General features: G+C 38.8%; 1 protein-coding gene across 3 annotated transcripts; it reads left to right on the top strand.

The window, feature by feature from the left end:
- Positions 1-772: 772 nt before the first annotated feature.
- On the top strand, positions 773-21,615 carry LOC107225984 (zinc finger protein 236). Of its 3 annotated transcripts, none has more exons than XM_015666643.2 (25): positions 773-928; positions 1,498-1,625; positions 1,791-1,888; positions 1,982-2,302; positions 2,498-2,632; positions 3,352-3,516; positions 13,699-13,830; positions 13,950-14,093; positions 14,186-14,303; positions 14,385-14,521; positions 14,787-14,982; positions 15,059-15,137; positions 15,208-15,343; positions 15,422-15,561; positions 15,647-16,006; positions 16,086-16,320; positions 16,410-16,641; positions 16,774-16,886; positions 16,972-17,226; positions 17,322-17,674; positions 17,771-17,951; positions 18,047-18,159; positions 18,234-18,465; positions 18,561-18,837; positions 18,921-21,615. In XM_015666643.2, exons 2-25 carry the CDS (start codon positions 1,517-1,519, stop codon positions 20,006-20,008), a joined length of 5,349 nt encoding a protein of 1,782 aa, XP_015522129.1. In that variant the 5' UTR covers positions 773-928; positions 1,498-1,516; the 3' UTR covers positions 20,009-21,615. The 3 variants fall into 3 exon arrangements, with proteins under 3 accessions (XP_015522129.1, XP_046586975.1, XP_046586976.1); XM_046731019.1 differs by lacking the exon at positions 773-928 and adding an exon at positions 1,030-1,285; XM_046731020.1 differs by lacking the exons at positions 773-928; positions 1,498-1,625; positions 1,791-1,888; ... (1 more) ...; positions 2,498-2,632; positions 3,352-3,516 and adding exons at positions 8,281-8,639; positions 13,238-13,417.
- The last annotated feature ends 6,149 nt before the right edge of the window (positions 21,616-27,764 follow it).

The raw sequence follows: 27,764 nt of genomic DNA, 5'->3' as shown, positions 1-27,764 counted from the left end.
AATTAGAGGATCGGAATCCTCTACAACTGAATCGGTTGTACCGAAAACGTTTACCATATGAAATGATTTTATATCATACCGATGAAATGCACCGTCAAGAACAGAAGCTTCGATGAGAATCGGGAGCTCATTCTCGAACGACTGATTGATTGTGAGTTTTGTATAGTCAGTACAACCTGGAGTTATAATTAACAGCTTACTAGCTTCCAGCTTCAGTAACAATCGTGTATAACAATAATATTTTCACACCGTGGTACCACAATCGGCTGTTATCTATTCAACGATCAACATGCTTTCAAGTATGCGCTCCACTATCGATCGCTCTCCAGTTACTTTAACTTGAAAAGTGTAATTGATACGCAATTTATGAGTATAATTAGGATGTACAACATTTGAATCCGGTGTGAATATCTCTCTAAATAATTTTATTTCTAAAACGTAGTACAATGTATAGTTCCTCTTTGGTCGCGACGGAACTCACATTTTTAAAGCAAAAATATCTATTACTTCTAAAGTATTAATACAACCATAATCTTTCAGAATACCCAGTGGTTATTACACCTACATACAAATAAACAAAATGATGGGATGTGTAGGGCAAGTTTAACAATCGTCAAGTTAACCAGTGATGATGCGTCTTCCAGAAACCGACATTCAAAATTGCGCTGCGCGTCCCGCCGTAGCGACAGCAGCGCCAATTGCCAAATCCAGTAACTAACGAGGCAATTCACATGCGGTCAATCGACCCAATCCAGTTCGCCTACGCATCGGGTGTAAAGATTGTGTTACTCCGCCATATTTACATTTCTGAAAGAAAATAATCTCACGAGACAATTTTCAATGGAAACACATGGACGATTCTGACAGTCCCGAGTAGTGAATCGATCGGGTAGTGGATTAAAAATTTGTTAAATAATTAAAACGACAGGTACGTTCTGGTAATATTATTTAAAACCGTGAGTTGATCTCATCTGTTTGGACCTACATATCCATCTCGCCAAATCGAGGCGTAACAACGCAGACGTCACTTTTCGCACTCTCAAGTCTATCGAGTTTTGTAAACAATAATCAATCTCTGCAGCGTTCCGGGTTCAATTATATCGTGCGAAATGTTTCCGTTGAACACGACGCCGACTGCGTGTCGACGGCATCTTGAAAATCCCTCACCTATCATAAATCATATCGAATTCATAACTGACTCAATTTTTTGGTTATTTTCGCGCTTTCGCACGAAAAAGCTGAGCCCGCTTCGTTGTAGATTCTGGCATATTTGAACAGACATTAGGTATTTGACCGTTTATTTTTAGCAATCTCTCTACCCACCAAGTCCTCTTTTTATTTGTCAAATTCAGACTGGTATTACAATAATGACTTGGAGTCCTAACCTCAAATCTTGCAGTCCTGAAACTGTCTGAGACTATAAACGATTGATTTTTCAGTTTGTAGAACAGACATGAACAAAGATTTATGCTACAGCAACAACAATTTTTATTCCAGTATCTGATTAGCCAGCAAAATGTTGTCGGAGCAAGCTATTCTAACCGAGCAGCTGACTACTGGCACAGAATCGATGCCGCTCGGTTTCATAATATCTGATGATGGCAGAACTCTTCTGGCAGTCACAGGTAAATATCAGAAATATGTTGATCTGAATAGTCTCTATTATGTAAATAAGAAATGAACAATAAACTCAAGGCTAAGAGTTGTTTTAAACTGTAAAGATAATAGTTACAACAGCTATTCAACTCTTAGAAATTGTACTCACTGAATTTTGTGGTTCACATTCACAGAGCGGGATGACGGAATTCTGGAATTCATGTCTGTACCGGTGACCATTCAGCAAAGCAACGTGATTACAGCAGCTCCGATGAAAACGAACGAAGGAAGCGTGAGTATCGAACAAGAGGGTAGACGATAAATTGATGCAAGTGTAAAGACGGTAAACACATTGAACATCTGCCTTTTGCTTTTGCTGTTACAGTCTATATTTCAAGTAACGCTCGAAGCTATGAGTGCGGATAATGCAGCACAACAGTCAGCTCTATTTACGACACAGGGTTACCAGACCATCCCTGTTTTAACCGAACCGGAGCAGCCATCTTTTGCCCCAAAAGCCATTGAACTGAACGCTGGTGGCACTACCGTCGAACTCACCCCTAGCGTGACAGAAATTAACAGTTTACAAACAAAAAATTTTGAAATATTCGAAACCCCTGTGTCCTCTGCTCTTCCACTTCCTCCACCTGTTGTCAAACGAAGTCCTGGCAGACCAAGAAAGGATGGAAGTACACCACCTTCGGCGGTAGGTTTGCGAATTGGAAAAGATATTTCTCAGTGTTGTAGATATTCTTCATAAAAATACCAGACTTATAATTTGACGATGATTTAGGAAGGATAAAGAAAATTATTTTTATTTCTCTGTTGGATTCGTCTCACATGTTTTGCGTGGTATTTATACTAATTGGATTTGTTCCATTGTCTGTTTCTCTACTTTCAGCATCCGAATAACCTCAAGTGTAAAATATGTGGTAAAGGATTCACCAGACTAATGTTACTTCGAAGACATACCGAGCAACATGCAGAAGAGAAACCGCATCGTTGTCCGAAATGTCCCGCATCTTTTAACGTTCCTGTAAGTTGTGAAAAATTAATTTTTCTTAATTACTTTGAAACATGGCCACAAATTCTCGGCAAATCGCTCCATGATCCGAAAATAGTAACTGCTGATACTTCAAACTCCTTAAACGGATCAGATAAACATATGAAGTCGCTTTTTTATATTGCTCAAGGATAATGAACTTAATTAAAAGCCTTTAGTACTTTGCAACCGAAAAAAAATCTGCCAAATCAATCCAAAAATGACTGCGGTTTCGATGAAACATAAAATCTGCATTGTAAAGTTTTTTTCGTGTCTTCGGTCGCAATTATGAAATCGATTTTCGGTTAGAACCTCGGTAATTTGAAATAATTGTATCAGAAATAGTTATTTCTAAAGCTGGAACTTTTTTGTTTTCCCTACAGTCCTTAATGCAATACAGTTGAATAATTTCTCGTTCGAGCTCGAATGAATATATCAAATGATTGATGAGTGATTAATAAAAATTAGGACTTCTAGATTGTTTATCAAATTGTAAGATTTCGTTGCTAATAAAAAAAAAAAAAAATGAAGAACAGTTTTTCAAACATGTTTCTCGAAATGTTTTCGAATCTTTGATTGATTTTGATCCGGCATCGAGATATTTCTACCTAGTTGCATATTGCCCCCTATCCGTGAATTAAAATGTAAATTACATGCCAGCAAATATCCTCTGAAGCATGCTCTGTTAAATCTGCACAATGGCTATGTTGCAGACTAATTTTACGCTTCATATGGCGACGCACAATATCGGTGAACCAAAGTGTCCAGAATGTGGTCGAAAGTTCGCCCGAATGGCGAGCCTCAAGTCTCACATGCTGCTGCACGAAAAGGAGGAGAACCTATTCTGCACGGAGTGCGAAGACGCCTTCACGACGAAGGTGAGCAACCTTTAATCATACCCCTAAATAATTCCCGCAGCGCAATTTTCGAACAAGCTTAAAACTTCGATGTAGCCGCAGTCGACTCCTAAACTTGAAACCAACTCCCATCCTCCGCTTGCTAACTTCACCTCAGGATTATCAGCGACCTACTCTCTGATACACCTTGCCGCATTCCTGCTGACCGTGCAGACCGAGTTACTGATAACATGGTCTGAAATCGCCGTTTCTTCCAGCCTTCTATTCTTTATACGAGATCATTGCGCAACGCAGTTTCGCCGAGAGTGCTCCGCATTCACTATTTCAATTATCACAGATTGTTTTCCTCTCTGCACCGAGGAGATTAACTCTTGCTCTAAAAAAGCCGAAAAATTTAATTCATTTTCACTAAATGATATTTTTCATACGAGTATTTTTTTCTCCTCTTGTTTTGCTTTTCATATATCGCGGAGAGTTATAGAAAGCTACTGTACGCAGCATCTTGTGTTGTAAAATATACAGTATTATAACGTGTACGTACCAAAACGTTTCACCGAATATGTAGAGTTAGCCACATTATTCGGTGCATGTATATCAGTACCAGTTTGGGTAAGAGGCGCCTCCTTGACCCTAGCTTTATCTTTACGCCTTTAATGTAACTACGATTAAACGATTTAGAAAAAACAAACGGTTCTTTCATTAACCGTCGACACATCTAAATTAAAGGATAAACTTTTCCGTCACGATTTACCAATATTTTGTAAGCATTCCAAAATTCGGACGCGTTACATGTAGTATGGATGAAAAAATACTTTGTGTCTTTGTTAAGTTACGCAACTTTCTTCCCAACGTCGCTATATTGTATATAATTTAACCAAATCTAATCTGTGTTATTAAAAAATGTACAGTTTTATCTTTTTCCGCGTAAATGAAAATGTTTTTTTTTTTTTTCTTTTCCCTCTAACGGTGCGACTCGATAGATTAGTTTGAATAATCAGCAAATCGGAGTAAAGAAAACAGAAATACTATAAACTCGCGAATAATCTGTACAGCATTTCTATCAGTCTGATTTGTTTTTATTTCGAGAAAACTCGAGATAGAACACGTGCGGCCAGCGGTAGCGACGAGAGCGTTTAACCCAGTATCCAATGAACCCTGGGTCTAAATACTTTTTTTTTTTAAATTGTTTGTTACCCAAATCGAGACAACTGTTTCTTGATTCCAAGTGTAGGGATATTTTTCATTATTTATTTTTCTCTTCACGCCCGTAATGAAATTACGAAATGCTTCAGTTTGCACGGAAAAATACAAGCGACAAGTTTTGTCCAAGTTTGTGTAAACCTGACATGGTTAGCCGAATATATCCTAAAATTTGGTAACATAAGTATATATATATGTGTGTGTGTGTGTGTGTGTGTATAGTTCGCGTCTTGATCGTATCTCGGGAAGACAGCCGTGCTCGAATTTGTGTATTTACGTCTATTGTATAATAACGCGAGTTGTAGGTGCAGCAGTAAAAAATTCTCCAAGGTTGTTTCGCAGTCTCTCCCAGTCTCTTGCCTTTTTCGTAAAAACCATGCGTGATATTGGAATACTGCTAGCGTCGAGTATTATATTATACTAATGTTAGCCAATTGCTGATATATCGTCGTATTTCCTAACCGACGCGTCGCCGACACGCGGCTGATGTTTTCATATCCAAGGATCATTTTTATTGTTCTAGCTAGTTAAATAGATACCGATTTTTAATAGCGCGCCTCTTATCTGCCGCCACTTCGTTAAAATGCTTTATATATTATATATAAATACACTTTGCCGCTAGTGAGCTATGATTGTTTCAATTTCTATGAACAGATCACATTCCTCTATGATACTTGTCGCGTGAAAGATCTATGATGAGATCATATGCCGCCACAACGATGCTGATGCAGTTGCGTAACATGTGCCACAACTGCACCGTACGCTGATGTGTATAATAACGACAACTTGACAGAGTCAACCGCCTACTTGCAGTTTTACAACCCACATCCCTGTATACCGCGCATATACTGTATATTGTTCTAATAAGACTCCGCGTGTGTGTCAATTCGCAAAAAAGAAACATAAAACAACGACGATCATTTCTATTAAATGGTATACGCAAGAAACCAGCCGATCTTCGTACATTCGAGCACGTGACAAATTATTCCCCTAGAGCAGCAGTGTCAGTATCTTTTCGGTGGTTTCATCCGGTTGCCAAAGGCAAATATATTATGTCGTTACAAAATCGTTCTGCAAAACGTCTTTGCTCTTATTTTTCACCGCACAGCTGGAAAGAAGCGATGTATCAAAAGGGTGGAAATTTACTTGGTGGCTCTTTCTCTTGATAAAATCGTACGATGAGTTGAGAAATTTCAGTCATCACTGCTGGAGTAGTCTGTAAGTCGACATTAATCATTCCGTGTAACTATCTCGACTGGTTGTGTAAATCCAGACCGTTTCCATCAGCTTGAAAACGCGTGAAATAGAAGAATCAAAGGGAAACGACTAAAAACGAACTTTAATGCATTTTCCGGGTATAATTTAGTACGAATGTTTGTACGCCAGACTGTTTGTATACGAATTTATACCCACCAGCGCAGAGCTTCTTGTTTTTACACATGTGCAACAACACCATGCACCATGCCCACCATTCATCCTCACGCATGCAACGGCCAGATGACGTCGAACATTCGAAACCCCGAAAAACTTATTCAAATTCGAGTGTGTTCTACCACCGAAACTCGATCGCTTCGCCAACTAGCTGGAATCAGAATCCGTCAATTTATCGACTGCAGAACCATTCGAAGCGGGGCAAGCCATTATCAACGCAACCCAATGGCTCATCAATCATCGCATCATCTCTGACCCGCGTAGCAAAAACATGCATAATTTGCCCGAAAATATTAACAAACTACCGAAGGTTGAAGGTTTTTTTTCAATTTGAATTACAACAAACGGAGTTATCAGTGAATTGTACAAAATTTAAACTCTCTACCGATTAAAATCTTTCTTCCAATCTTAAGAGCCAAAGAGCAAAGTGTCACTTCGGAGTGAAGATCTTGATAATCGTGAGAGAAGCGCGAAGAAACTTGAAGGAGTCAACGGCCGAATGTTTAGACTATACTACATCTGTTTAGACTATCAAATCGTGATTACCGCTGACTGGTTTTAGGTGTATAGATTTCACGCGGACTTTTGACTTATTCACTAATTTTATTTTCGCTTTAACGCTCCTTCGCGGGCCGATTCAAGGCGATATAACTCAATCCCACGCAGGCTATTGTTGGAATTTGTATAATCGATGCACGACTTGGATCATATTCGCTATATCTGTACACTTTTTGCCGCTAGCGTCGACACTCGGTCCTTCTCTGACGCGTTCGGCCTCGTGTAACGATAATTAGTAAGATCATTCCGCGACCTTGTATACGCTCTGAATGAAAACGAGTCCCACGTTTTGTCCACAAAAACGATTATACAGAAGAGACAGTCTCGTTGACGCTACAAGTACATGGGTTACCGACTCCCGGACACAGATTTATAATCTTTACTTAATCCGATGTACACGTGCGGCTCGCTTTCGAACGTTAAGTGCAATATTCGACGCTAATTTTGACGGACGATGAGATATGGACGAATGATTTCATTCAAAACCAAAGATTTAAAACGTTTGTGCAACGTAATGTTTTATTTATTTTTTTTTTTTTTTAATTTTTTTTCATCCTACAACCGAATCAGCAGTTCTTCAAATTTTTATCACCTGTGATAAATATAATTCTGGGATTATATTTGCGAATAATTTGTTGCAGATTTTGGTCTCTCTTGAATCTCTTTGGTTTATGGTAATCGAATTCTCTTTATCACATTGTCAGAAATATTCTGAGATTATTTGAAATTTGAACGATTTTATTATTGTTTTGTAAAAATACAAACTTCAAGATGTCCGAAGAATTCACGCTACGTTACTCGGCAATTCTCGATCTCAAAATGGTGGTAATAATTTGGGATATTTAATCTTATAATTAAAGCTTACTAACAAACCCTGACAGTCGTCCTCGTAACTGTAAATTCGAATGAGTCAGTATCACGATTCGAACTTGGTTATACTTACATTTTTAATTACCGCAGCGTCGGAAATCACGAGACATCGTGGGATTAAAACAAGCCGTATTAATAACGTCACAAGATGAAATTTGAATCACGTTGAAGTTAACAAGGTTATCGTAACGATTCATGCTAAGGAAATTCGTTATTTCGCAATTTTGGAATTGTTTTGAATTCGGTGAACCGTGATAAAATAAAGCATATTCATATTATAAAATCTGTGTTTCTTCACAATTATTGCGAAAAGAGGAAAATATTCATTCTTTCCCAATGTTCCGTTTCGATAACGTCAGTAACGTCAACCTCTTAAATTGAAATCCGAGACAAAAATTCCTTCATCGATCCTCGATCCTCTCCTCCTTTCTTCTTCCTTCTTCGACTGTCTCCTAATAAGTATGTCCCTTCATCTCATCAATCCTCCCGTTTCCAGCAACGTCTTTCAGAATTGTTTCGAAACCCTGTCGAAAACCGATCGAAACCTGTAATCACCTGACCATAAAATTTTCACTAAAAATTGTAACGGATGCTGCCCGAAATCCGTTCCGAGACTAACATCCTTCTCCTCTTCTTCGACGAGTATAGCTGCTGCTGCCGCCGCTGCCGCTGCAGATCCGGCGAAGCCGCGTGTTCTACCATTGACAGTTGGTCACCGACCGCGTTCGGTGTCGTCGGCCACGCGAGAATCTTTCGTCTAGTATAAGCAGGACCTAGTTTTGCCCGCCAAGCACGTGGGGGTGGACCGTGCATTAATTTTCCGCGAATTTAAACGGTCGTGACTGGATCCTCCAATTTCTCGATCATCCGCCTTACCGACGCGACCTGTTACCTGCAGCGTGTGACAGTGATTGGTGCGTAAAAAAGGATAAAAGCGGAAATTTAACATAAAATGAAGAAAATTCGGCAGACGAGTACAAAAATTTAGTCACCGTGTAACAGATGAAACAGTGCCAGTTGCGAATCTCGACAAATTCATCCCGCCAATTCGTGCGACGAGCTTTTTCGCCGAATACCGTGCCGAGGTTTTAAATTTGTTTTTCTATTTCCACGCGAGTTTTAAACTTCTTTCCTGCGCGTACGGTGAAAGCTCAGCTTTTACAGGTACGTTCATCGGAGGACGGTGTACAGCCTGTGTAATTATAAGGATCGTTAAGGTACTTCGAGAAGGGTTTGGGGGACTGGTTCTTCCTCCTCGTAGATATTCGGAACGGGATGATGCTGCGGGCAATGAGAAAGAGAGAGCGGTCGAAAAACGCTGCCACTCTGTGGAGCTTCGCGAAAGATTCGCTGACGTAATATTATGCGCAAGGTTAAAATCTTCTGAAGGAACCGCCTGCACCGGATCGCTAGGGATCCTAACTCGCAGGGCGCCTTTTTTCTCAATTTTATTTTCCTTTTTTTCTTTCCTTCCCTTTTTCTTTTTTTCATTCCGTCCGTACAACATTCTGCTTCTCTTGTTGTACCTTACAGTTATTCCTACCCTATTACAACTCGCGGCCACTGCGGCCCGAACGTTGAACTTCGAAAACGCGAGACATTTCTTTGTGCGAATTATAAACCCCGGCAGTCTAAACCGTGACTCTATACCGTTTATAGCTTTCGGTCGAATTCTTACGTGCCTGACTGCCTGCCTGTGAAGTGCACGTGTTTTCGCACGGCGGCGTGGGTGAAGGCGTGTATAACGCATCAAAGTACCGCGAAGTTGAATTCGAGAGAGTTAGACACGCGTCTGAGAATCCTGAGTAAAAGTCGAGAAATTTTGTGAAACATTAGCAGCGCCGAATTCGATTAATATTGAATCATACAAAGGGAAGAAAATTATGAATTTGAAAAAACAAAGTCGCGATAACTTAGAGAATGTTCAAAATTAAAAGCTTGTCTTAAGGATCCAACAAATTTTTATGACCTTTTTTCTGTATTTTAAAAAATTGACTTCCGTTATGCGTAATAGGATGAAATGAAAACTAAATGTGGTGTGAAATTTTGAAATTTTATTTGTACATTTCGGACCCATGCACGTGGAGAAAAGACATCGTTATTTATTCCAGCGTATATAATAATAATTATATAACAAGTTGCCGGCTGGGGAGGAGCGGGGGGTTATTTGTTTATTCGACGCCTTCCGTTTCTGCGAGTTTGACGTAATCGTCCCAATGCGTACATGTACAGTACAGTACGGTACAACATATACGCGCAAAGATCGCGGGCAAGCGATCCTTGCCGCAAATCTGCATGTGGAAGGTACAGTGGTATAAAAAAAAAAATAAAAATGCGAACTGTATCGTGTATAAACTTCTTTGTTGTCCTCGCTGACGATGAGACACACGTTTATCGAACTCTCGGCTTGCGCTGCATCTCATTTATACGAGCGGTGAGAAAGAAGCTTGCATGACGTCAGATCACAAAATATGTCACGTAACGGCTGACGTGTCTTTCTCAGTATTTTTCTTTCTCCCTTCGCGTCTGTAATGAAGCTTTTTTCGGACCTTGTCCTTTCGTTTCGTATTCGTTTTTTTTTTTTTTTTTTTTCAAAATTTTGTCTTCATTATTTTCGTTGCTTACTTCTGTTATCTTCATCTTCGGAATAACGCAGCTGCAGCAAAGCCTCATAACAGCACAGAATGCAACAACGGCACAAACGCCATGGTTCACGGATGAATTTATACCACCCGTATCACGACGTGACTTACGAAACCTGTTGCTGCATCTGACCGCTAGCGAGATGCTCCTGCAGAACATCCGGAGGCGAGTTCGCGGCTTCCCCATCGTCATGTCGGCGAAAGTTTATCGCAGAATAAAACTAAACGTCACGAGCTCATCATTATTATACATACATATATCCGCGTCGTATACACGTAACAAAAAGGTTTTCGGCTTGTTTAATAATAAAGGATACATGGTGCATGCGTAGTGCATAGGTATACATATATGTGCATGAACGAGAGAAATGACTCGGATGATTTATATGCGTACTGCATATGCACGCAGAATCTTCCACGGAGGCGAGTTATTAAACGAGAAAAAAATCGCTACCATGCCTTTATATGGGACGACGACGACGAACTTTCGGACAAATTTCACTACCCTTTACAACTTTATTGGCTATATAATTGTACGTTCGAATTTCGGATATAAATATTTATAAACGAAACCCCATAAAATGCGTATAATCAGATAACAGTTTATCTTGAAACTTATATTGAATACCTCGTGACTGCGTTTCCATTGATTGAATATCCTTATGAACCTTTTTTTCGCTACGTATATAACGACATAGATCTACGTGTAGGTGCATATAGCCCGCAAGTCTGATTGTGGGAATCGTGTGTTGTACACTAACACAAGTACACGTTAAGTACCTTCGGTCCATGGAGAGAACTCAGATAAAGATAAGACGTGGTAGGTGGTGGTTTTTTTTTCTTTTTTTTCAGAGGGAAGGGGGAGTTTCTTCTTTTTATTGCTGTTTTGTTGTTTTTTTTTCTCATTCATACGTTATGTTACTAGCTTCTGAGATAAGCCGTAGCCGCCGATATAGATTCAGAAACCTTTTACAACAGAAGGCAGAAATATTATGCGTTATTAAAAAAGTAACACGCCGGCGGGATATTATCGAAACTAACCGATCTTTATGTTTTTAATAAAACGCTGATATACCAAGTAAGGTGGAAATATTTATATTACCCCTGAATAGACAAGAATACCAAATATATGTTATTTATCAATTAAAAAGGGGAAATCCAAAAAAGAGAAAATATCTTTTGCTCCACGTGAAGTCCAAGTTTGCCCGAGTTGATTGATTAAAATGATTTATTTATAGATGAATCGAAACTATCGAATGACCTCAGCCTTCGTACGTGACGGACTTGAAACGAATCATAATCCAACTTCACTTCTGTCTTTTATGTGCATTGTAAACTATAAATATGATGCCGTTAACCCCAAGCCGATTGACCCTGCAGTTCGAAGAAATTCAATGCACGGTATAAGCATGGCGAAGAAGATTTGCCATTTTTATGAAAAACTAAGGAAAAACGTTTTACGCGTGCACAGCGCGTTAGAAAGTGAAAGAACGAGAATCGTGTAGAGTAAAATATTCGTTGTCTCGATCAACAGACACCGGGTAGTGTCATCCGTCTGTATGATTTGTCGCAAATTGAGTCTGCTGCGTTTGACATAAATTAGATGTTTCGCGCAAAGAACTTCATACTTGTCAGTGAATATATTCTTGCAACACTGATATTCGTACCGTGTAACAAGAATATAATAGAAAAATTTAGCCACGGTTATGTCGACAAATGTATCACTTATCGGATTAACCCTGACTAGTTATTAAGCGTGACGATGCCTTCTACAGTCATTAATATGGGTACTTAAACATCGCTAGCTTTCAATGATGTCGTGGATGTTGAGCGACCCATAGTTATTAGGTAATATAAACATGAAGGAATCAGCTCCACGTAATTCGTGTAGCGAGTAAATTTGTCGATCAATTTTTTAAATACCCTTCGATAGACGTATCGATCTATTCGAAAGAAGCTGTATGCTCGATTATTTATCACGCGTGCAGTAGAGAGTTGAAATAAGAAGCACGTGAAATATACATGTACGCAAACGGCAATGCACCATATATGTGCGTAATATACGTATAATATATGTATACCTATATACAAATAACGGTGGGCGATGTATCAGACACTTCCTGAATGCAGCTCTTTTAGATAAAAGTTGAACTCTGCTGTGATAATGATATTAAAACCCCGTCCTGATGCAGTACTTTATAAATATACGTACAGTTCATATACGCCACTCATCGTTATGGTCTCAGCAAATTAAAAATATATCTAAATCTGCTGGAATTTTGCAATCGTTAGTCGACCCGCCGAAAGGATATCCGTTTAGTTCGTTTTACCAACCGTAGACTTCCTCGTCTTACTATCATATTCCGTGATGCGATTTGCACAAGAATTTGTAGAGTGATGCATGTGACACGTTGAAAAACTGTTATTCGAAGGAATAGAGTTGCCTTTATGCGCGAGCTAGGATTTAAATCTTGCGAATATATGTGTGGAATATTAATTTACAAATGTATAATATTCAGTTGGACTGGAAAAAAATAGTACTTTCACTTTCTTTCGACGTCTCGGGCAGTGAAGAAGAAAAATGATAGACATTTTTTCGGCGAAAACGTTACCCCGTAATTTTTTGACATTAACAACTGTTTACATGTGGAATTATCGCTAAATTGTGACAAACGTTCGTCCCACCTAATGCCGAATCCATAAATCTCTAATGAGTATACATCTTACATATAATACGTACTTGCATGCGTGGACGTTAAACGATTATGTATTCAGTGAAGTACAAATATGTTCAATTGATTTGTGTACATGCGTGAATAATTGAATCTAATTTGAAAACATCTGCTGCGGTCGGCTATATCGACCTTTATATATATGCATACACACACACACACACACACACACACACACACACACACACACACACACACACACACACACACACACACACACACACACACACACACACATATATATATATGTGTGTGTGTGTGTCTGTGTGTGAAATAATTGTAAATTCGTGTATTCTAATGAACGTGCAGGACAACGAGAAGAAGTGATTTATTTGTCGATATTGTAAATGCTCGTATAATGGTATCCAAACACGTAGTAAATTGATTTCTACGATGTCACTTACGGTTGAGTGCCTGAATTTTGCATTGCTGCTCATCTGTTCCCAAGTATTTCATTTCGCGCTTGGTTTAAGCGCCCATTACTACAAGGTATACACACACGATTGTTACTATTATCTTCTTATTACGATTTTCCACTCCTTCTCCTTCGCTACAAATCTCACCCTCAAATTAGTTACCAAATTCGAAAACTTATTTTGAATATAAAAATGCGTTGCTTTAGAATGTCAAGTCTGTTCAAGACTGTTTATTGAAAAAGTTATTGTATATTTAATTACATTGTTCACTGAAATTTTTTGTGCTCTTATCACCGTATGTGATTTTGCTGTATCGATAATCGATGTACTAAATCTATACTGTTTCGATCTCAGGCACAACTTGATGCCCATTTAAAACTGCACAATGAAAAATGGACCACAGACGATGTTAGAAAGTGTAAACTGTGCAACAAACAATTTACACAGCCGGCACTTTATCGTCTGCACATCCGCGAACACTATAGAGTGAGTACCTACATAAATTCAACCTCGTAATTCCACCCATGATAAACCTATAAATTTTCATCTGTCTCTGACAGGTTGCAGATTAATTAACGTGTCTTACTATTTGTTTGCCCATTCAGTTACAAACGAAATTAGTAAAGCAGACGAAGAAAGGGGTCAAGCAGAAGACCATGTACAAATGTAAAATATGTTTGAAATCATTTCAAAAACCGAGTCAGCTTGTACGCCACATAAGGGTTCACACTGGGGAGAAACCATTCCAGGTTCGTTGGGATTTTATTAAGTTTTCAATGCTTTTCAAGTCCAAGGTTTGCTGAGCTTGAGTTTGAATTGTTTTGTTTTTCTTATTCAACAGTGTACAATTTGTACTCGAGCGTTTACGCAGAAGGGATCCCTTCAAATACACATGTGGAAACACAACGGATTTCGACCGCACAATTGCAGCTTTTGCAACGCAAAATTTAGCCAAAAAGGTAAATAAGTTTGAAATAAAGTTCGAGATCTTCGAGAATATACAATCGACGCTGATGATAACTTCTCTATGTCTGATACAGGAAACTTGAACGCTCATATACTCAGAGTCCATAACGTCCCGGATGGCAAGCCTTACTACAAATGCACGTACTGTCCTTGTACATTCAAGAAACTTGGAAGCCTCAACGCCCACATGAAGAAAATGCATTCAAATCCGGTAAAGATACATGTTGTTAAAAAATTTTTAATCTCGACCAGATAAGTTACTCTGCGTGTCAATGTAGTCTCACCTTCTATCTGATGCTCCGATTCCATGAACAGCAAAACTTCCGACATCAGAACTGTTCATTGTAGTTTTGTACCAAATAATGAATATTATTCGTGAAAATTACAACTACGAACGAGTGAAACGTTTCACTCATGAAATCAGTTTGTCTTTTTTCTGTCATACCTGTAAACGCTGATTCACATGCTCAAACCAGAAACCACAAAGCTGTGTCAGCTCAACAGAAGACATGCAAGCGACTGTCGATACAGTCATGTCTCAGCTGGCCATGCTTGAATCTGGAGTTAAAAATCCAGCCGATTCTACGGCAAACAGTTCTCCAAATAAGGACATACTGCAACAAGCTTTGAAGAACAGTGGATTACCCAGCAAGGACAAAGAGCCGGCTCCAGGTACAGAGTCATTCGTATCATTTTTTTATTATATGTCTATTTTATGCTGCCATTTATGAAGTCGATATGATTACAGAGGTGCAAACACCCAAGAAGGGTGAAGCACAGACCACTATGGTCACCTTACTGGACAGCAGTATAGACAGTGCTACGAGGTAATTATTAATAATGTAAAAATGTGTAATGGAAATGATCTGAATTTACAACGAGGTGTTTTCTTTATAGAAAATATGTTACGATCAAGCAACGCACCATCGGAAATACAAGGTGGTATACTTGTTCTTATTGCCACAAAGAATTCAAGAAACCGTCGGATTTAATACGCCATTTACGTGTTCATACGCAGGAAAAACCGTTCAAGGTACTATTTGAGGAAATAATTGAACTGTTTCTAACTTGGAAAATTGGGATTATATACCAATAATTATCGGTGTTTCAGTGTTCATATTGTTCCCGGTCTTTCGCAGTGAAATCAACGATGATCGCACACGAGAGGACGCACACGGGAGTAAAAAAGTACATGTGCTGTAATTGTAACAAAATGTTCGCATGTCATAGCAGTCTCACGACACACATGAGGTATCTAAATTGCCGCAAGATGCATGCAACGATTACTTCATTCTTCAATTAAATCTCATTCTATTGTTCAATTGAATTTTTGCAGGATTCACGCGGGTGTGAAACCATTCACGTGCAACATATGCGATAAATCTTTCAGTGCTAACACCCTACTTAAAAGCCACATGAAATCTCATGCGAAAACGAAAACAAAACCAACTCCTCAGACGGAAATAATCGCTCCGTCTATAGTGCTTGAGGAACCGTTAATCATCACAGACGCTGGGAACAAGATCAGTATTGCTCAGGTCCAGTCGAAACATCAGCAAGTTTATAATAGTAACGACGTTGCCAGGCCTCACAAGTGCTGGGTTTGCCCTGCGGCATTTAGAAAAATGAGCCACTTGAAACAGCACTATCGAAGACACACTGGAGAGCGACCGTATAAGTGTCAAAAATGCAACAGGTATTTTAATCGACAACTTGTTCATATATTTCAGTTCATCGGCAGGTAATTATGATTTGTTTCTGCTCTGTGTTCACAGGAAGTTCACTTCCAACAGTGTACTGAAATCTCATTTGCAAACCCACGAAGGGTCAAGACCTTATAATTGCTCGATGTGTAGTGCGAAATTTTCTACACAAAGCAGTATGAAACGTCATCTAGCTACGCATAGTAATAAGAGACCATTCATGTGCCCTTACTGTCACAAAACATTCAAGACGTCGGTGAACTGTAGGAAGCACATGAAGATACATAAACACGAACTCGCACAGCAGGTGTGTTTAGAAAATATTGCGTATTTTAACTAGATATATTTCTGCCAGTCAATGGCTCGATAATTTATATTTTCATTTGCTATGAGCAGCAGTTGAATCAGCAGCAGTCGGGACAGCAACAGCCTAATCAGCTGCAGGATAAACCGGCGATGACGGTACTATCCGAAAATTTAACACTACCTGAAGAAATGGAAGTCACATTCCAACCGCAAATGGCACCCGATTTTTCGCAAGCATTCTCCGATCAGTTTCACACTATTGCAGTTGAAAAAGATAAACCGTTGATCCCTCAGAACAATCCGATACAAACGATCGTTAACCGTAAGTTCGACCAAGTGTTGATCTGCTTTTTTGTAACTGTAAACAATTGTAGCAAAACAAGTTGAAACACCCAAGAATTACGGTTTGCAAAATTTCAGTTCCAATATTACTGAAAAATATCGATGCTTTCAGAAGCCCAGCCTGCTGTCGAACCGATTAATTTAGGCCCAACCCAAACCCTGCATGCGGATGAAACTGGAACCATAACGTTACCCAATTATTCTGGGGACCAGACACTCACGCCGGTTTGTTTTAATTTTTTTTTGCTAACGTGGTAATTAAAATAAACGTGTTTTTTAATTGTGAGTCGCTTTTATCAACTCTGTATAGGAAAGTATTCGCGAAATTGAAGAAACTTTGAATCAGCAACTGTTCAACATTGGTATGAACCTTGGACTGGGAGGAAATTTGACTAGACAGATAAGCGAGACCTCGCCGAACTCCCTAGAACAACGAGAACAACCCATTTTAAATATTATTTACGAAAACTCAAAGAACGTAGAGACTTCTACCAGCGGTACAATAAACAGTGGAATATTTGCACCACAGTTTGATTCCTTCGACATGAGCCATATCGCACTTCAGGTTCGTATCAATCATACAACCTCATAGCTGAATACTTCAACTTTATAATTATTGTGTATCACTTTGAATTGTCAAATGCCTCATCCACTTCACAGGGGGAAAACGAGATGGACATTGGTATTACTCCAGCTAATTCAACAAGTATGGCAAGTATCTTGCCTAGATCTGCTCAGGAAGAGCAGCATTTAGTGTCTGTCACAACGACGACATCGATGCCGGACGATAGCCAGTCGAAACAACCGCGACATTTGATGGTTGTTAGTTCTATGCAATCGTGTCCTGAATTATCTCGTCCTGTTCAAGCCTGTCCAAAATATCCAAAAGTTATAGCCAAAGCAGATACTACTGACGGCTTGGACGTACCAACGTCGGAAGAAACGGTCAAGGATATCGCCGTCCAAGCTGAATCTTTGTTGCCTGAAAAACCATCGCAAATTCCTTCCTACAAGTAAGCAAATTTAGATTGGACTGTAATACTTTTTCCTCAGTTAGGCTTTTGGATACTTATACGTAATTTATTCTCATTTCTTTAAACTCATACCAGATGCAAAGTCTGTGATAAAACTTTCAATAAGCAAAGTCAGTTAAGAACTCACAAAAAGATTCACACATTGGAAATGGCACAAAAACCTGAGGATAAGGAACTAGCATCTGTCGCAGAATCAGAAAATCTATTGCAATGTCACATGTGTAGTAAAACAGGACTCACCGCAGTCGCTTTAAAGGTACGTAGTTACGAAATGTCTACATGTTGAATATACCTACCAATAAAACCTCGGATGTGTGATCATTGCGCTAACGATCTTACATCTATCCTTAGGATCATCTTAAAACACATAAAGGCATCAAAGAATTTCAGTGCACAGAATGTCCTCTGAAGTTTTGCACGAATGGAGGACTTAGTAGGCATTTAAAAATCCATACAAATAAAATGTGAGTAAATTTAATTCTGTTTATGACGAAATCTCTCGCGGCATGAATTTTTATTCGCTTCATTCAATTTGCAGATTATGGAAGTGTGCAACGTGCGATCTGACATTTCAAAATAAGACTCAATTGTTACTTCATGAAGAATTCCACCAAAATAGCACAAGTTTAAATACCGTAGAACCGGACAGTTCGCAAAAGGATCCGTTGACAATAGACGGCAACTACTTGGCCCCTCCTCATATACGATTAGAAGACAATTCTATTATTTCGGAAAAAGTTCTTATGGATGCAGTGGCCGAGAAAGAGACAGTTAGTCTTTTGTATTCATTTGACATGACATTTATTTCCAGCCCGTCAATTTGCATTAAAACATGTCTCAATTCTTCCATCTCATCTTGTTCCAGGAAACCGATTTGAAAAAGGACAAAAAAGTTTACACAAACAAATGCAAATACTGCCCGAAAACTTTCCGGAAACCAAGCGATCTCGTTAGACATATCAGAACGCACACAGGGGAGCGACCTTATCAATGCGAGTATTGTAATAAATGTTTTGCTGTTAAATGCACACTAGATTGTCACATGAAAGTACATACTGGAAAAAAGACATTCTCATGTCACGTTTGCAACAGTCTTTTCACAACGAAAGGCAGTCTTAAGGTCCACATGCGATTGCATACTGGTAACTATCACGTAATATTTTCTATCGAGTACTTCTGACAGAAGCAAACCACGTCAACTCTGTCCCTGAATATTTTATTCCAGGATCCAAACCTTTCAAATGCCCAACGTGCGATTTACGGTTCAGAACATCAGGGCACCGAAAAGTGCATTTACTAACCCACATGAGGGAGCACAAAGATCCCTCGAAGCCAAAGCCAAAGGTGCGAAAAATTGCTGCGATAGCTGGTGTCGCTGCCGAACTCGAAAGATCGGTAGGAAATAATGTTAATGCCGAGGCGACGGGGCCTCATGCCGAAGAATATGGGAATATCGATTCGATTACGATTGAGACTAACGCATTAACCGAAAATATCACGCCCCACATTACTTTCAACGCAGACGGAACGATATTGAACAATAACGCAATGTTGTCATTAAACGAGAGCAATGAGCTTGTCGCAAATCTCCATTTCCTCCTTGCTCACGGGTTGGTAACTATCCAATCTGACGACCCGATGTTACAACAGATGCCTGATGCTGAGACGAATGTTATACAAAATGGAACTACCGTTGAAGAGCTCATAGATCCGGAGTCGTTAAGAGCGCCGACGCAATCTCTGATAAGTAATACTGAAATGAGTGATTCGAATTCGCAGCCAGTTTTATATGAGACTGAGAACATGGAAAATGGCGGCACCGAGTCGCACGGGACGTTGGAACTCGATGACTGCATGCAAATAGATCCAGGGAAAATGGCATCCTTGTCGGATCCTGAGGAAAGTAACCAGAAACTGACAATTGATAGAACGCAATTTAGAAGAGAATGCGATATTTGTGGTAAAAGTTTTCTTAAACCGTGCCAGGTTGAGCGGCACAAGCGTATTCACACTGGAGAAAGGCCGTATAAGTGCAATTTATGCTCTAAATCATTTACGCAAAAGAGCACGTTAAAAATACATCAAAAACATCATACAGGGGATAGACCATATCCATGTCCTCATTGCGATTTTTCGTTTAGCCAGAAAGGTAATTTGAAAACTCATCTAAAACGTGTTCATCAGCTAGACACGTTGGTGGTAAAAAAATTGCGGAGAGGGCAGCATCTACTAAGTGCTAAAATAGAGCAAGATAATTTAGAAGATGACAGGATAATAGGACTGGAAGATATTTCGTTTGCTAACATTCACTGATAACGATCCTACTCGGTCTTCTACCGTAATTCGATTGAATCAAACCGCGCAGTATATCTGTTACGAAAGCCAAAGATTGAGCAAAAGACTGAAGTCACGTGTATCAGCCTCATAATGCAAACGTTTAATTTTATCTTATTCGCATATCCAGATCCAATATCTCCATAACTTTGAATCACCTAATTAGATATCACAGATCAAAAGGACTGGGGTACATTTGTCCGTGTGTCCTGATTTACGGCCCGTAATAAACTACCTTTCAATTTGTACAAAATTTTACAATCAATGTAGTATTTATGTACAAAATTCTCGTCAAGCACTACTCCCAATCTCAAAATTAATGGTTTTTTTTTTGGCATACGTTTAAAATGAGAAGTTTGTACCTGTCACATTCCATGTCGACTATCTGAAAAACTAATACGAATGAAAAGTACGCTATACAACACTAATGAAAATGGAACATGTAGATTATAAATTGCAATGAGCCGCACTCTCCGTACCCAATTGGGCTTTCTTACGACCGATTTTTATTACACTACCAGTATGTGCAAAGAAAAATCACGCGTGAGTGAAATAGCACGCTACACAAAAAAACAACACATTTGCTAGTAGCATTATTTGAGACTTACATTCACACTTTCCGCAATTTTTTAATCGAGATTGATACAGTGATCACTTCGTTGCTTCACAGCTTTATTTTATGTTATGACTAATTTTATATAGTTATTTGATGGTCGTTTAAATGTCATATTAATTTTATTGGGAACGAACGTCAAGGCGGGGCCTAGCAATATGACAATATTTAGTGCAAGTTGTGAAGCTTTAGTTGTTCAACAAGGAATCAATGTACCGCAAAAAATACGACGGTAGAGTTCTTTAAAAATGAAATATGTCCCACTTAGAGCAACGCATTATTCTGGCAGCAGATGTCACAACGCCATACTTTCGTTCCCAATACATATCGAACATTCTAGTTCTCATATCTCCTCGTGCCTTCCATTCTAATACATAATACATTAGCTAATCACTACTAGGTATTTATTATGCATTTAACGAATGATTGAAATATTGTTGTTTTATTGAGCAATTGAATCTGCTTTGCAAGGAAATAGAAGGTAATTCAATTGAATATCCGAAATCTAAAAATTCGGTTGCAGATGAAGTATGTATACATATATGAAGCTTATCTCTCACAAACATGCACTTTGTCATAAAATGCTTAGCTGAAAAGTTTACAGCAATCAATCGTTGATCAACTTGAACTGCAAACTGCGAACCACATTTTTTCGTAATTGAGAAATATTTAGCAGTCTTATATGTTATTACTAAACTTACGTAATAGAATTGCTGGAAGTTTAATTACTTTTTATAAATGTAGCTTTACCAACTACAGGAAAGGAACTATACGCACAACGCATGTATATTGAGGATGGTAATCACTTTCGCGTGAAGTAGGCGTACTAAGCACAGCTGTGTATATATTGTATATTGTCGTTATAAGTGAACTATGATATAGCACTAAGTTTGAAATAGAATTGTTTATAATGTCATTTGTCTTTGTAAATTGTACCATCTATGTACGATAATAAAATACATTTTTTATCACACTCCGATACTTCTGGCGTTACAGGAAGGAGCACCTTAATCTTTTTGTAACCCTGTATCACTAGACGGAATTTTTATTTACTACTGTACTTTGCATTCCCGGGAGTGCAATAAGTAGAATATCAAATTTATGAATCGAGAAGTTGACGGCGATACAGCAAAATTTCCAGTTCAAAAAATCGCAACGAAACAAATTTTACACATGCTTCTTTGACGCTGTATTGATAAGAATGAGAAAATTTCATCGCATGGCCTTCGCACATTCTTAGCTGACGGAGCTGCGATGTTTCAAAAGCGTTTTCTGAACTTTTTTGTGTCCAATTAATCTGGAAAGGATTTCTCTCTATCGACATCTATCCGATTTCATTTCTATCGATTCCACGACGGAAAATTTTTTACTAGAAACACGTAAGGTTAACCCCTGCGAATTTTGTTCGGTCTTTTCAACTAGATTTTCGGAAAATGCTGTGATTCATTCATTCACAGCTGTGTGCAACGGATCAAGAGTTACGGCAAACAAACGAGACACCATTTTTTCGTCAATTTTATGCGGCTGGTTATTACATTACAACTTCTCTGCTGTGCGACCTACGCTCTTTCTGTTGCGTTTTTTGCATTCCTAGGGGTTCAATTACTCTAGAAATGGTCGTACAAATCGATTGTCAGACAAAAGTTTGTTTGGCCACAACAAACATAAGTTTGGGGTGTCAAGGACAAGGACACTACGGATAGAAATGGAAATTGAGATGTTATTTGTTTTTACAAATGTCGATGTTATGTAATACTTAATATATGTATTTTGTCACTTTAAGTAGCCGTGGGTCCCACTCTGATAAGCGGTCCGCAAGGGGTGGGGAGCTGAGTTCGCCGTACCTCAGATGCTGCTGTTCTGATTTACCAGTACGCGGGGGTGGCTTACAACCTCCCGGCGACCCCAATGTACACGCCGCGTCGGTCGTGTTTTCCAAATAATTTTACTTTTGTTCGCCGCCTTCATCGTTTATAACTTCCAGGACACAAATTAGATTATCTACAAAAATAGGGCTACAATATGAAAATAGCAGAATTATTCATATCGAAATGGGATTCTATTCGACACGCGCTCGATGTATTCCATAACATGAATATTCATAATTATTCCAAAAACTTTTCATTTGCTCTCTCGATCTTGAATTTTCGTAGGCATAGAATCTAAATGCTGTTTTAGCTAGTCGTGAGTGAAGTATCTAAGTAGGGTGGAGATGCAGAATTGTGAAAAACGTGGTTGTCGGCGATATTTTTTTTTTTTTTTTGATAGGGAGAGAAAGGACGCAGCTTCTTAAAACTTCGAGTGTATTTTAACACACACTTCAAAGGTGGGAGCAAAAATTTCTATCATCCAACTATCCCGGAGCGGCAGCGTTATTAGCTGACCCATTGACTGAAGAATACATCTTTAGTCTACGGCTGACCATCGGAGGTCCTAGCCGCTTGAGTCTGGAATCGGAAGAAAAGATAAAATGCGTATTTCTTGTCTGATATGTAGAAGCAAATCGTTATACATCATATCATATCATACATCATACATCATCATACATAGTATGAAAGTTCGAGACCAAAGTTTGCATGTTCGGATGTTCAGAAAGTGACGTCACCCAAAAATTTTTTTTTTCTCTTGACGTCATCGATCTGTATAGACGAAAATCAGCTAGCCGAATTCGTCAGTCTGGAAACAACCGCGCGGTAGAGCGGACGGATGAGAATCGCGCACCGCAGATTTAGAGTACCGGATTCTCTACCTCCTGGATCCTGCGCTCCGGGTATGCTACCTGGCGAGATTCGACTTCCAGGATAAACGCTCCCTGGTTCCTGCTCTCCAGGTACTCTACCTGGTGAAACCCGACTTCCAGGACAAACGCTCCGTGGTTCCTGCGATCCAGGTACGCTACCTGGCGAGATTCGACTTCCAGGACAAACGCTCCGTGGTCCCTGCTCTCCAGGTACTCTACCTGGTGAAATTCGACTTCCAGGACAAACGCTCGCTGGTTCCTGCGCTCCAGGTACGCTACCTGGTGAAATTCGACTTCAGGGACAAGCGCTTCGTAGCTCATTTTATAGTATTTTCTTATTATCTTCTTGGTAAAATGTGTCAATAAAAAAATTATATTGATTCATACACAATATTTTTGATGTGTTCTAATACTATAAATGTTTATTAGTATTCCAGGTATAATCCGAGGTGGTCAGCGGTGGTCGTTGGAGGTGGTTGGAGGTAGTTGCGGGTGATCGAGGTGGACGACGAGGAGGACGAGAACTTGTGCACTGTAAGTATAACATTTTTATAATATTTAATGGAGTAGGAGTAGGATCAGGAGTATCATATTATTATTAGTGTTACATTATTAAATAATTAATTGATTATATTAATCCTTGTACAATATTTTTGGTGTGTTCTTGTACTGAAAATATTCATTACTATTCCAGGTACAACCCGAGGTGGTTATCGGTGGTTGTTCGAGGTGGTTGGCGATTGTTGGAGGTGGTCTGAGGTGGACGAGGAGGAGGACGAACTGAACTGAGTCTCAAAGCCTTGTTGACATAAAAGCAGCTATTCGATAGAAATTATATTTTATAGTTTACACAGCCCATTGCATGATATTTCATTATAAATAAATATGTTTCAATGCATTTAGGAATAATTTATCAAATGTACAGAGGTCATGTGCAAATAATAAATGAATTGATTCGACCGCATTTTGATGTATTCATTAGAGCTTTAACAATAAATTTAAGCTTTGTTACTGCTTTTATTTTATTATGGATAATCAAAAACATTTCCGACTATTCGTGCTGTGGAAGCATGGGGATTAAACCAAATGTAGCAAAAGATTAGAAACAGTGTATGTAGAGTACGGGTATTTTTCTAATAATGCAAATAGAATAGAATACCACGCCTTGCGAATTAGCTTTCCAGACAGAGATGAATGATGAATTTTAAGGACTGCATTATCGTTGTTGAATACTCTATGCCTCATGGAAAAAGAAAATCTGTAACGACAAAATTGATGCACCGGATCATCGTCGACTTTAACTTTTGAAATGTCCTACCATTTCCGAACACCTCCAACCATCCTATTTACCTATATTACTAGATTAGCTATGATATGAAAAGAGAAGAATTATTCATTTCGAAATGGGATTCTATTCGACGCGCACGATGTATTCCATCACATTGGTATTCATAATTATTCGAACAACTTTTCATTTGCTGTCTCGATCTTGAATTTTCATAGGCATAGAATCGAAACGTTGTTTTAGCTGGTCACAAGTGAAGTATCTGCGTTGGGTGGAGGAGCAGAATTGTTTTTCGAAAAGTATTCGGATGGAAAAAAATTCAGAGTAACTGTAATACGTCACGGATGCGCTAATTTTGAACGAGATGAAATGGATGCTTCGTATATGAGACAGTATTTAACGCTGCGTAGTGATTTAAAGACCTAGAAAGGTGATAGGGAGAGAAAGAACGACGCTTCTTACCACTTCGAGTGTATTTTAACACACATTTGAAAGATACGAGCGAAATTTTTCGTCATTCGCTTCTTACCACTTCGAGTGTATTTTAACACACATTTGAAAGATACGAGCGAAATTTTTCGTCATCCAACTGTCGCAGAACGGCAGCGTTATTAGCCGAGCCGTTTACTGAAGAATATATCTTCAGTCAACGGCTGACCATCGAAGGGCCTGGCCGCTTGAGTCTGGAATCGGCAGGAGAGATGAAGTGTGTATTTCTTGTATGAAACGTGAAAACTAAAAGCATTATACATCATATCATATCATCATACATCGTACATCATACATCGTACATCATACATCATACATCATACATCATACATCATACATCATCATACATAGTATTAAAGTTCGAAACCAAAGTTCGGATGTCGGATGTTCAGAAAGTGACGTCACCAATTCAAAATCAGCTAGCCGAATTCCTCAGTCTGGAAACAACCGCGCAGTAGAGCGGACGGATGAGAGTCGCGCTCCGCAAATTTCGAGTACCGGGTTCTCAACCTCCCGGATCCCGCGCTTCGGGTCCGCTACGTATTTCGAGTACCGGGTTCTCAACCTCCCGGATCCCACGCTTCGGGTCCGCTACGCGGTGAAACTCGACTTCCAGGATAAGCGCTCCGTGGTTCCCGGTTCATGTTTACAATAAATTATTTCAATTCGTTTTTCGCGCAATCCCAAATTCGGTAGCTGTCAGTCCGCTAATAAAATTTCTCGACTTCCAGGATAAGCGCTCCGTGGTTCCTGGTTCATGTTTACAATAAATTATTTCAATTCGTTTTTCGCCCAACCCCAAATTCGGTAGCTGTCAGTCCGCTAATAAAATTTCTCGACTTCCAGGATAAGCGCTCCGTGGTTCCTGGTTCATGTTTACAATAAATTATTTCAATTCGTTTTTCGCGCAAGCTCAAATTCAGTAGCTGTCAGTGCGCTAATAAAATTTCGATAACTTTATAATCTTCTCATAATCTTTTTGGTAAAATATGTCGATAAAAAAATTATATTAAACCTTACACATTATTTTTGATTTGTTCTCATGCTGAAAATATTTATTAGTATTCGAGGTATAACTCGAGGTGGTTGGCGGTGGTCGTTGGGGGTGGTTAGGGGTGGTTGCGGGTAATCGAGGTAATTCAGGAAGGGGACGAGGATTTGTCCTCGGTGAGTAAAACACTTTTATAATATTTCATGGCAATTGTAATTATATTTTATCTAAAATATTTCAAACTAGTCATGTTTACATTAAATTATTTCAATTCATTTTTCGCGCAAGCACACGTTCAGTAGCTATGAATAAGCTTATACAATTTATTATGTTATTAATTAATTAATTAATCAATTACTCAATTATATTAATCCTTACACAATATTTTCCATGTGTTCTTATACTGAAAATATTTATTACTATTCAAGGTATAACCTGAGGTGGTTATCGGTGGTTGCTCGAGGTGGTTGAAGGTGGTCGGAGGTGGACGAGGAGGAGGACGAGGAGGACGAGGATTTGTGCTGGGTGAGTAAAACACTTTTATAATATTTGATGGCAATTGTAATTATATTTCATCTGAAGTATTACAAACTTGTCACGTTTACAATAAATTATTTCAATTCATTTTTCGTGCAAGCACATATTCAGTAGCTATGAATAATCTTGTACAATTTATTATATTATCAATTAGTTAATTAATATTCTTATAATGGTTAATGGCAATTGTCATTATATTTCATCTGCAATATTACAAACTTGTCACGTTTACAATAAATTATTTCAATTCGTTTTTCGTGCAAGCACATATTCAGCAGCTATGAATAATCTTGTACAATTTATTATATTATCAATTAGTTAATTAATATTCTTATAATGGTTAATGGCAATTGTCATTATATTTCATCTGCAATATTACAAACTTGTCACGTTTACAATAAATTATTTCAATTCGTTTTTCGTGCAAGCACATATTCAGCAGCTATGGATAATCTTGTACAATTTATTATATTATCAATTAGTTAATTAATATTCTTATAATGGTTAATGGCAATTGTCATTATATTTCATCTGCAATATTACAAACTTGTCACGTTTACAATAAATTATTTCAATTCGTTTTTCGTGCAAGCACATATTCAGTAGCTATGAATAATCTTGTACAATTTATTATATTATCAATTAGTTAATTAATATTCTTATAATATTTAATGGCAATTGTAATTATATTTCATCTGAAATATTACAAACTTGTCACATTTACAATAAATTATTTCAATTAATGTTTCGTGCAAGCACATATTCAGTAGCTATGAATAATCTTATACAATTTATTATATTATTAATTAATTACATTAATCCTTACACAATATTTTTGATGTGTTCCTATACTAAAAATATTCATTACTATTCCAGGTATAACCCGAGGTGGTCGGAGGTGGTCGAGGAGGAGGACGAGCTGGACGAGGAGGAGGACCAGCTGGACGAGGAGGAGGACGAGGTGGACGAGGAGGAGGCGGGGGGGTCGTGGGAGAGGAGAGGAGGGAAGGGGGAAGGGGCGGGGGAGGGAAGGGTTTGGGGGGAGGGAAGGGTCGGGGCAGGGAAGGGGGAGAGGCGGGC

This window comes from Neodiprion lecontei, chromosome 2, assembly GCF_021901455.1.
Source record: "Neodiprion lecontei isolate iyNeoLeco1 chromosome 2, iyNeoLeco1.1, whole genome shotgun sequence".
NCBI classification, from domain to species: domain Eukaryota; kingdom Metazoa; phylum Arthropoda; class Insecta; order Hymenoptera; family Diprionidae; genus Neodiprion; species Neodiprion lecontei.
This window is presented reverse-complemented; position numbering and strand designations above follow the sequence as displayed.